This window comes from Bos javanicus, chromosome 1 (assembly GCF_032452875.1).
Source record: "Bos javanicus breed banteng chromosome 1, ARS-OSU_banteng_1.0, whole genome shotgun sequence".
Taxonomy (NCBI): domain Eukaryota; kingdom Metazoa; phylum Chordata; class Mammalia; order Artiodactyla; family Bovidae; genus Bos; species Bos javanicus.
The window spans coordinates 130,064,512-130,076,135 of NC_083868.1; the positions used below are offsets into that span (position 1 = coordinate 130,064,512).

Here is an 11,624-nt window from a genome sequence, read left to right on the forward strand (position 1 = left end):
TGGGGAAAAGGCCCAGAGGCCACCAGTGGCTCTTCCCCAGAGACTGGGCAGCTTGGGAGGAAGAGGGAGCAACAGGCATTGGGCCAGTCAATCCAGACATGCCAACTAGTACACACGAAATTGCATGCCATCCATTCAGTTCACCTTCCTGCACAAAGGACCCTGGCTCCGACAGTGACAGGAGTTTGGGGCATGAGGACTCAAAACACCGGCCATCTATCTCACACTTTATGTGACTGCAGACTTTTTGTTAAGGCCGAGTTAACCATTAAAAGGCACACTTGAGTATTTTTCCAGCACTGATTTCCCCCAAGACGACCTCCATGCATGCAACTGGGTCCCAATCAGTTTCTGCTGAACGTAGGTGAGAACCCACCCCTCAGCACTGGAGAAAGATCAGAACAAAGGTCTTGTCCGGAGAGAGATTTAAACAAATGCCTCTCTCATCGCCTGTTGTTTTTCTTCCTAGGCTGTGACAGAATATGTACACTGGCAGGCAGGCGGGCAGGATGAATTGAGAAAGAAAAGAAAAGGAGGAGAAGAGAGAAGGAGTGAAGAAATAAAGGAGGGGAGGAGAAAAGAGAAGATGAAAAAGAAGATGCAATATTCATGCGTCACATTTACCCTGATACATGATATACAAATGTCATTATGCATCTATAAAGTATAAACGTGTTTTACCCCATAAATATAAATCTCACATCTTGTATCTGTGCATACCTGTGTTTCTGCACACGCACATCCGAACAGCTATCTCACGTGTCACAAGGACAGACCCTGCCCATGATTTCTATTTGTAATACGAAGCACAGACGTAAACTATCCCCCAAAGCCCCACGACAACGTTCGCGCCTGTGTCGGAGCAGAAGCAGAGTGGGGTCTACTTGGTGTTTTAAAGCGTACGTCCAACCCGCAGGATTAAGACGCGGATACTGAGTAGGTATCATAGGTCCAGGAGCAGCGCGAGGAAGAGCGGGAGCTTCAGGCGGAGCCCCTGGGCGCCTCCTCCCAGCGATCCTCTTCTCCGGCTCCGTCCCGGCCCAGACAGGCCAGGCCAAGGTTTCTCCGTTCAGTGACACGCGTTTCTGGGCTGATTTTCCCAAAGCCACCGCTCAGCCCTCTCCACTCCACCCCTGTCCGGCCCCCTCGCCGTCCCGCCCCTCCCCCGGGCCCGAGCTAGTTTAGCCCCGAGCCAGCAGCGAAGGGCAGAGCCCAGGAGCCGTTTTCTTTCACCTGGACGCTGCGAGGAGGCTTGGCGCGCCTCTCCGCGCTAGGGCCCAAGTTCCTTGCGCGCGCGGGCCGAGGGCGGACGGACCTCGCCGGGGCCCTCGGCATCTCCCGGCCCAGTCCGCAGAGCGAGCCCCGGCAGATTCAAGGGCTTGTGAAAGCGTGAGCGCGGCTGTCCGCCGGGCTCCCTAAGCTCGCTGGGAGGGGGCAAACCGGTCCGGGCTGTGCGGGGCGTTTACAAAAAAGTGACTTGGAGATGAACTCTCCCGTGCGCGACTGGCCGCCCCGCTATAGGGGCGAAGGCGCCTGACGCAAGCGGAACTCCGCGGAGCCCATACGAATCAGAACAGAGCGAGGCTCCTGGCGCTCTGGAAACTCCAGGAGGCAGCTCCGCCAGAGACGCGGGTCGTGTCTCGGGAAACCGGAGGGTGGGGGGAGGGGAAGAGCGCAGAAAAGAAAACCCACCGAGGCGGGGACTGGCCTGGGCGGGGAGGGGCGGCGGAGCCGGAGCCCCTCTCTGTTGGGCGGACTCCCCATGGCCAGAGGCTAAGCTCCACTCCCGCCGGCCGCTCCCTTGGGGAAGGGAAAGACGAGGAGAGAGGAGCGAGAGGCCGCCAGCAAGAACGCGGGCGGCATCCGCGAGTCTGCAGAAGTTTGAGACTCGGCCGTGAACGGACTTGTGCGCCCGGATTCTTTGCCGCGCCAGCGCCAGCGGAAAAGAGCAGGGTCTGCCCGGCCGCGGCGCGCCGGCTTTGTCATGATGGCCAGCTACCCCGAGCCCGAGAACGCCTCGGGGGCCCTGCTGGCCCCGGAGACCGGCCGCGCAGCCAAGGAGCCCGAGGCGCCGCCGCCGCCCAGCCCGGGCAAGGGCGGCGGCGGCGGTACGGGGACAGCCCCGGAGAAGCCGGACCCGGCGCAGAAGCCCCCATACTCTTATGTAGCGCTCATCGCCATGGCGATCCGCGAGAGCGCCGAGAAGAGGCTCACGCTGTCCGGCATCTACCAGTACATTATAGCCAAGTTCCCGTTCTACGAGAAGAACAAGAAGGGCTGGCAGAATAGCATCCGCCACAACCTCAGCCTCAACGAGTGCTTCATCAAGGTGCCGCGCGAGGGCGGCGGCGAGCGCAAGGGCAACTACTGGACGCTGGACCCGGCCTGCGAGGACATGTTCGAGAAGGGCAACTACCGGCGCCGCCGCCGCATGAAGCGGCCCTTCCGGCCGCCGCCCGCGCACTTCCAGCCCGGCAAGGGGCTCTTTGGGGCCGGAGGCGCTGCGGGTGGCTGCGGCGTGGCGGGAGCAGGGGCAGACGGCTACGGCTACCTGGCGCCCCCCAAGTACCTGCAGTCCGGCTTCCTCAACAACTCGTGGCCGCTACCGCAGCCGCCTTCGCCCATGCCCTACGCCTCCTGCCAGATGGCGGCGGCCGCCGCGGCGGCTGCAGCGGCCGCGGCGGCCGCGGGCCCGGGCAGCCCCGGCGCGGCCGCGGTGGTCAAGGGGCTGGCGGGCCCGGCCGCCTCGTACGGGCCGTACTCGCGCGTGCAAAGCATGGCGCTGCCTCCCGGCGTAGTGAACTCGTACAACGGTCTGGGAGGCCCTCCCGCCGCGCCTCCGCCGCCGCCGCACCCCCACTCACACCCGCACGCACACCATCTGCACGCGGCCGCCGCACCCCCACCGGCCCCGCCGCACCACGGGGCTGCCGCGCCGCCCCCGGGGCAGCTCAGCCCAGCCAGTCCGGCCACTGCCGCGCCCCCGGCGCCCGCGCCCACCAACGCACCCGGCCTGCAGTTCGCCTGCGCCCGGCAGCCCGAGCTCGCCATGATGCATTGCTCTTACTGGGACCACGACAGCAAGACCGGCGCGCTGCACTCGCGCCTCGATCTCTGAGAGTCCAGCGCACGAAGGCTGCGAGGATGCAGGGACGCGCGACGCCCGCCTTGGCCGCAGCAGCCGGCCAGACCGCGCGCCCGCTGGGGCCCCCTGAGCCAGCGCCCACCGCCCCTCTGCGCCTCCTCGCTCTCCTGGGCTCCTCTTGCTCCTCTTTGTCTCCGCTTCTCCCTCTGTGTTCGCCTCCCTGCCCTCTTTGCCCTTTCGCTCTTCTGGCCTGCAGGCCGCCTCTCCACGCGTTTTCCGCAGGCCTAGCCTTCTCCGGGTACCCCAGCGTCGGGGCTGGACACCCGTCGCCAAAATTCAAGGCGGAGAGGAAGTGCCCGGGGCCGAGGTGCAACCGGGCCTCGGCAACGCAGGCCTCCTGGCCTTTTTTCACAGGTCGGTGCACTCGCACTCGGCTCTCCGCCGGGCTGCCGCGCCATCCTTGGCTAGAAGCGCCGGCATAGGCCGGCAACAAGACCCGCGCCGCCCGAGAAAGGGACAAACGGGTGTTTGCTCCGCGTACCCTTTTGGAGCTATTCAGAAGCCCCTTCCTGGGGCCCACTGGGCAGGGCGGGGGTTGGGCTGGATCAGGGAGCCGGGTCTGCCTCTCTCGGCGGCCTGTGCCCGGGTTTACACAGCATCCCGGCTCGGAGAGAGACTGCGTTTCCTCCGCTCTCCATCCCGGCGTTTGGGGCCCCTTCAGGCCCGGGCGGCTGGCTCATGTTTTGCTAAAAAGATCACGAGGGCTATTTTGGATAATATCAAAAAGTATTTTTTAAAGGAAAAAAATTCACCGGAAAACCGGCGAAGTATTGTGGCCTTGGAGTTTGCTAAAGCAAAACATGAAAATCTTTTGCAGGAGATTTGAAGAATTCCTGTCGGGCCTTCAAAAAGCTATGTCCAGAGAGGTAGGAGTATATGCCCAGTATCGGATGGTTTCCTTTACAAATTAGAGTATTTCACCCCTCAACCTATCTTTTCTAAAAAAGTCAAAAACAAATTTCCCCCTATCTTCCGATGCCAGCCCTGAGCGCGGGGAGATCACTGTCCGCCTGGCGGAAGCTGCAGGGTCGACTCATCGCCTCCCTGATTTTTGTTTTTCAAACGTCTTGCTTCTCCCACTTGGGGCAAGAGAAATGTGAAACCCGGCAGCAGTCGGACCAGGCGGGCTTGTGGCTCCGAGCCTGCCGGCCCACAGCTCTAGACCTGGTTGTTTTGTAGTGTGTCGTTCGGAGGACCAAATTTTCCTAGAAAGAACTAGAGCACTTTTGTTGTTTTGTTGTTTGTTTGTTGTTGTTGTTTTGTCTTGTCAATTCTCGAATAAATTTTGTGTTTCTTTCTTTTAACACGGACTTACATTATTTACATGGCGCCTAAGTTTGTTCCGAAGCTCCGTTAAAACAGGGAGATTTTCAGCAAAAATGTATCCTTTCTCAGATAAACGAGGGTTGAGGACGGCCAGAGTGGGGGGCCTTTGTGGTTGTGCTGCTGCTTTGTTTTCCCGGAATAGTTTGTTTCGTGTGTCATCGCTGGCTTGTTGCGGCTGTTTCACGTCATGGGAGAGACTTTATCTGCCGTGATTCTTTCACAAGGCCCACTGTAGGTAGGATTTGTTCTATTTTTACATCCATGCAAGTTTGAACTTTACCTCTTACACAGCCATGCTAGGCGTATAGGTCATATTTGTATTATATTGTCTTTATGCTATTCAGTTTTTCTAGCTATATCTAACAGAAGAATTTATTCCAAATAGATAAAATCTTCGTTGTGGTCATGCTCTGTAAGCTGCAAACCTCTGTACAAATGTAACGAGTGACTGGTTGCCTTATTTTTAATAGTCGGAATTCATTTACCTTGACATATGTGTGAGAGATTTGGGGATCAGAGAGAGGTGGCTATAGAAATTTAATCTTTTCTCTCTCTTTTTCTTTACTGAGACTCGTCATCGAATTAAGACTGGCGCTTTTGTGCAGGCACACAGGCAGGCGTTTGACTGGATTGCAGGCTGCTAGGGGTATTATGCATTGGAGAAGGAAATGGCAACCCACTCCAGTGTTCTTGCCTGGAGAATCCCAGGGACAGGGGAGCCTGGTGGGCTGCCATTTATGGGGTCGCACAGAGTCGGACACGACTGAAGTGACTTAGCAGCAGCAGGGGGATTAGAGGTGGTCAGTGTTGAGTCCTCTGGTGGGATGACAAGTATTATCCAGCTCTCGCCCCCTCTGCAGTTCAGCTTGAGCAGGACCGGGTGCCCAGCCACGTGTTGCTCTCTGCCCCTCACTTAGCCTGTATAGCAGTGGCCACAGATCTAGGCCAACCAGTAACCTGGGAGGGGCTGCCGGCATCTTCCTTGGGCATCCTGGGGAGGCGGGAAGGTGGAGGATGAAGCTGTGGGGCTTCTGAAAGGCATCACGCTGAAACCAGGACTGGAGCCTGCCAGGGCCAGGAGAACCAGAGCACACTGCAAATACGACTCAGCCAGCTGGGGCAGGCAAGAAGCCCAAGAGGCTGATCAGGCTTGGCGTCTGAGGGTTTCTGGCAACCTGTTGCAATTTTGTCTGGCTGACTAAGGTGAGTAGCGGAAAAGAAAGTGGACTGCTGCATACTTGTCTTTGCTTTCTGTGGTGTGAACAACTATCTCATGGGCAGTTGTATAGTCTATACCTCCTGTAAATGAATGTGTGTTCGGTGTAAGTTGTGTCCTGGTTACAGGGAGGGCGGTGTCCATGTCTGTCACTCACCTTGGGAGAAGGCATATATTTTAGGCATTGTACTAATCGTATCACTAATTCAGGGAATGCTTCCTGGGACCAGACATGTGCAGTTATGTTCTGGGTATGTAATCTTGGTTTGCTGAATGAAAACAGAGTACACACAGCGCCTTTGCTTCAGCTGGTTGAGGCTCTCTGTTCCAAGCCTGACTCCCAGCACCCCACAACTGCTACTCCAAGCAGAGAAAACAGAGGAGGGAAATCTGGGTAGAGCCCCTGGTGAGGTGGGAAAGTTGTCCTAGGCCAGCACTGGAGGACAGACCCTCTCTCAGTTCCCCAAGAACTGAAAGGCGAGAGGCACCCACAACTGGGGAAAGAGCAGTAGCCTCTCCCAGTTTGGAGGATGAGATGAAGGAATCTGGGAGGGATTCCTGGTCTACACAGAGATTGGAGGAGTTGAGAGAAAGAAGCCAAATCATACCCCGCTTCCCCGTGGATGCCCACAGGAAGACATCTGTCTCTAATTCCAGCCCCAGGAGTTTCTGCAAAACTCTATAGTTTGGTCATTTCCCCCTAGTGTTACAAGTTCGGGGCAATGGTTGACTTTCTTCATCTCTCATTTCCTTTCTTTCCTCTCCCTCTTTGCACTTTTGAGTTTCTGTTACAGAAGATGATCTAAGGAATTCCCTAAGCAAGGACAAAAGTATTTAAGAGAGTTCTTGGTATGTAGCAATTATGCCTTAGCATATACAGTCTGGTCTAGATGGCCAGACCACGTGGGTATATGTATATGTCTGCCAGAGTATATTGTAAATACTACGTAAATAGTTTGATACAAATACACTGCCAATTTCAGCATGTCCTAGATAATGAGTTGCTACACATGGCATTGAATGAGGAGTACGTGTGTACTTATATGCATGTAAATATCCTCACACTCAGCACTGACAAGATGAGCCCCGCCCCCTCACGTTTACACACAAATTCTTGGTCAACCCCACACCCTAGAACTGCTCAGCCAGAGTACTTGGGTTCTGGTGGGGAGCATCCTGTTCTCAGAGGGATCTGGGAGAAATCTTTCCCAGTGCAGTATATGTACCAAGGGACTGTAAGGTGAGGACCTAGGGGGTTCCCTGAGATGGCCCTGCATCCTACTCTAGAGGCTGTTCTGGACCTGTTTCCTCCTTTCCTAAATAAAGCATTCACTGCTGTGCATCCTGGGTTTAGGTGGGCAGGAGGCCCAACACCTTTCACCTTAGGGTTAGGTGCCCTCTGGTCCTTGTCTGGGCCTCTCACCTTCCGAGGCTGGAGCTACAGATTGGGAAGAGCCCCCTGGTGGTGGGTGGAAACCAGGGGCAGACCAGGGCTTCTTGCAGCCACAGGGGCAGTAGAGGATGGGCCAGGAAATTGGGTCAGACCCAACACCATCTGCCTGTGAATAAGCTCTTCCCTTAATGGAGCTTTGGAGCACTGGAACTGCTGAGCCAGGCTCGTGGTCTCCAGGAGCAGGTCAGGGGCCAGGAAGTGGCTTGGTCAGGCTCAGGAGTCCTGCAGTGCTCCCACTCTGTAAGCCAATGGTGACTATGTCTTGCTGCCTCCACAGGTCAGCCCCTACTTCTGGGAGTAGCCTGTGGAACCTGTAGGAAGAGATGGGCCCAGAAGCCCTCACCTCTCCTCTGTGGTGGGGACCAGAGGCCTGGAGTGGTTGGAAATGGTCTTCATGCCCCAAGTCTGTGTTAGGGAGTACCAGAAGTGAAGGATTCTTAAAACCAAGTGGTCTGATTGGCTTTCTGCTTTCTGGAGAGTGGGCTCCACTGTGTCACAAGAGTGTCTGGACCCCAGAACCCCCAAATCTTGTTTACATTTAAGGAATCTGGGGTCCTGAGAAGAGAAGGGGCCAGCCAGAGGTCACCCAGCTAGCTGTCTGTGGGACAAACAGCCTCAGAAATTTTAAGGAGAGACCTGAGAGTTTCGAGCCCAGTTCAGCCCTGCTGACTGTGTTGGAGAGCTAAGTGGGTAAAGGGGAAGGCAGCCAGAGGAGAAGGAAGCACAGGGTTGGATCTGAGCCGTGGACTGACTGTACTCTGGAAACTTCTGTTGTGCCAGCTGTTTGCTGCCCAGGCTCCAGCTCAGTGGTAAGCTCTCACAAACCTGTCCTGGGACCAGGTCACTCCAGGGAGGTGCAGGATGGGGCAATGACAGAGGCTGTTCAGCCTGGAAGGACTAGTGTGGAGGCCACTGACCTTTAATAACTGTGGGATGTTGGTAAAAAAAAAATAATAATAATTCTGAATTTCAGTTTTCTCATCTGTAAAATAGAATATATATATATATATATATATATATATATATATATATATATATCTTGCAGGGTTATTAAAATAATTAAATGTTCTACTGTCAAAACGCCCAGTTTACAGTAGATGGTCAATATGGTTTTCCTTCCCCTACTCAAAGAGGAATGTAACAAAGAAAGAGAATGGATGGAGAAAAGGAAGAAAAGGGGAGGGGAGGAGGGGGAAGGGAGGAAGAAAGGAAAAACCTTAGGTAGTAACTCTGTGGGGTCTGACCTTCAAACGCAGCGGCTATGGCCACCCAAACGAGCCCCAAGAGCCCGGGCCACCGATCACCTTCCCGCGGCGGTGCGCCGCCGACTGCTTCCACCCTGACCCAGCCCTGGGGCTGAGCCGCGTGCTGTTACAGGAATACCCAAGTCTTGAGGGCACAGACCGAGAGCCCAGTTCAGGGCTTCCCCAACCTCCCTCTCGTTTCTCCTAAGGCTCTCTTCGATAAGGTTTTCTCTGAGAAAGGCCCGCTAACCTGCGAAATGACACTGACTCAGGCGCTTGGGTCCGGACACAGCCGCGACTCTCAAGCTCTGGGGCAGACCCTTCCCGCCCTCAGGCACCTCCCTCTAGAACGCGAGGCTGTTAGAAATTTTCTCCTTTTTTTCAGAAAAACAATAGGTAGCCACCTGGCGGGAGCTGGCGAAGATCAGCTTGCGGGAGAGGCTGCCCTCGGTCTTTGCGGACAAACGGGAAACCTGAGGGTAAACGCAGGAAGCGGGTTGGTCGAGCTTCAGCAGGCAGACACGCTGCCCGCAGGTGGCAGCGAGGACCGCATGGTGCCGCGGCTCCGCACACCCGCCCGGGCGCCGGAGCCTCCTGTTTGCGGGCCTGGTGGCGGCGCTGCAAGCGCGGATAGTCAGGAGCGAATCCGGCTCCACCTAGCAGTTCTAAACCAAATTCGGGGAGAAAGGCTAGGCCTGTCCGATCTCAGGGTGCTACCGACGGCAGAGCCGGCAGGGGAAGCCCAAAAGGCCCTGATGGTCCCCGGAGGTGGCGAAGCGCACCCGTCATTGGCCGCCAGAGTCCCCACCACGTCGGGAGACCGACTCCGCTTCTTCACGTTAGAAGCACAACCTGACCCCTCGTCCTTAATAATGGCCCTATCAAACCGAATAAAATAAAACCTTTCCCAAATTCTCCACGGAAAGTTTTCTTTAGGCAGACAAAAAAGGACAGGACCCCGGGAATATTAATGGACGAACAGGAAAGGGGAATGTGCTTCTTGCTTTTTTGTTTGTTTCTAGGCACAAAGAAGGAAATTCGACACATATTTTTAAAAGTCTCCCCGCAACAAGCCCTAAAAGTCTGAGTGTGAGCAGAGAGTCAGGAAACCGAGCCCCCGCCCGCAGTGACACCGGGCCTTTGTCTTCTTTCCTGAAGCCCCCATGACTGCTGACCGCGCCAAGATAAAGGCCGGGTCAGAGCCCTGTGGAATCCCGAGGGAGGGGGCCGCGGGGCCGTCCACTGGCCACTTCCAACAGGCCGGCCTTGCTGGAATGGGGCTACTCGGCCAGGGGCTGCTCCCCAACCCCCAGGCCCAACTGAGGCACGGACCTGCATTTCTCAACTTGCCCTGCGTCTTCAGCCACTAAATTTCCTCGACCCAGCCCCACCAGCATTACATTTTCCTACTTAAGGACTCCAGGAGAGAGGTGAGGGCCATGTCCGCTCCCCAGCCGGACGGACTTTTCCTGACTTGATCCTTTGGAGTGGACTTGTGAGCAACTTCTGCTGCATCTCTGGCGCTTGCGGCCGCTGGGCTCTGTTGACCAACAGGATCCGAACCCGTGCCCTGCCTTCGCGGCGGAGCCTCTGTGCTACTTACTGTCTCAGGTCTGTGCAGACCTGAGGCTCCTCTAGCTCTTGGCCTCAAAATTTCTGCGTCATGCCCTCCTGTCGGCGGAACGGGTCTGCGGTGGTGACGGGAGAGCGTTTGTGACCTTATTCTGCTGCTCTCTCTGTGATCTGAAATGTGGGTCGCAGCGGAGCTCAAGCCGCGGCGATACTGACTTTGCAAGGCAGCAGCCTCTGGCTTTCCAGGGTACTTGCTTGGGGCCCTTTCTCCGCAGACACACGCAGGTGATGGGAGTGCCTCGCAGCTTAGAACTATTCCTAAGAAAGAAGGGGAAGACGGGCCCGGCGACTGCATGAGCAGATGGCGGGGTCTCCAGCAGCCACGCTGCGCGCCTCCCACGAACACCAGGTTGTGCTCTGGGGCCCCCGGCCAGCGCTGCAGCCGCACGTTTTCCCAAGCTGATGAGGAATCTTCGGTTCCCCTCCCTTCATGATGGCTTGTGGAGTAGGGGCCTGGGCCGCCTTTCCAGAGCCGAATGGAAGATCCGGGCCCCACTTTTATCTTCCACAGAGACGCGACCTGGAGAGGAAAAAGAAAGGCGACAGACCAGGGAAGTGAGGTCCCCAGGCTTCGCGTGCCGAAGTGCCCTCCACCTCTTCCTTCTCTCCACCCTTGCTCCCTCCAGCCGACTCGGGGATCCTGGTCCCTATTGAAACTAGAGCTGGCCAGCGGCCGTCTGATGAGAGATAAAGGAGCTCGGCGGCGCCGAAACGCTGACCGGATCCGGGAGCAGCACCTGAGATCCTACTTCCCCAGGTGGCACTGACTCAGTTTGAGAGAAACGGTCAGCTGAACGGTGTGCACATTCTGCCTCCAGACACAAACAGTAGCGTCCGCATTCGGAATGTGCATAGACACATCTACACGAGAGAATCCCGTATCTGTGTGCATATACATGCACACGTGTGTGCATCTGAGCCTAGAGAGACAGACACATCTACACACGTGTGATATACCTGTGCATATATCTGAACACTCATCTTGCCTCTGTCCTGTTCGTGGGCTGTGCAGACGCTGACGGAGCCGGCTGCTGGTGAGTGGCAATTATGCCTCACACTTACACAGGCTTTGACAGTTTCTAATCAGGATTTTTACAACTCACGCGGAGAATACTGCCCTTCTGAATTTTCAATGGGGAAACAAGCCCAGGCAAGTTAATGGGTGCCGTTTTCACACAGACCCGGAGAGACCCGGGCCAGCCAAAGACCTGGCCAGTTTGTTAAAGGTGGATGTGTTTGCTAGACGCGCACCAAGGTTGGCCTGTTTAGCTCACTAAGCTACCTCCAGGCCCGGTTGGCCTTGGCCCTTGGCCAGGCTTCCTGGGAAACCCACCGCGCCGGGTGTCTGGTCTCAATTCGTTTGATGATAAGCGCGCTCTGCCGGAGCTCGGTGACCCCGGTGTCCAGGGCAGAGGAGCTTAGGGCTTGCAGGAGTACCGAGGAAGAGCGCCGAAGATTCCAGGGCTGTGACCGCCCACGCCCAGCTGGGTCCCCAAAGCCTAGCGGGCCTGCGTCCTCACGACAGCCACGACAGGCAAATGCGCGATCCTTTCACCCCAGCCGCAAGCCCAGGAGCCCTGAGTTGTGCCAGAGCAGGAACAGTAACGA

At 56.4% G+C, this 11,624-nt stretch overlaps 1 protein-coding gene across 1 annotated transcript; it reads left to right on the forward strand.

Annotated features, from left to right (window-relative positions):
• Positions 1–823: 823 nt before the first annotated feature.
• On the forward strand, positions 824–3,188 carry FOXL2 (forkhead box L2). Its single transcript, XM_061420423.1, has one exon. It carries the CDS (start codon positions 1,985–1,987, stop codon positions 3,116–3,118), a length of 1,134 nt encoding a protein of 377 aa, XP_061276407.1. The 5' UTR covers positions 824–1,984; the 3' UTR covers positions 3,119–3,188.
• The last annotated feature ends 8,436 nt before the right edge of the window (positions 3,189–11,624 follow it).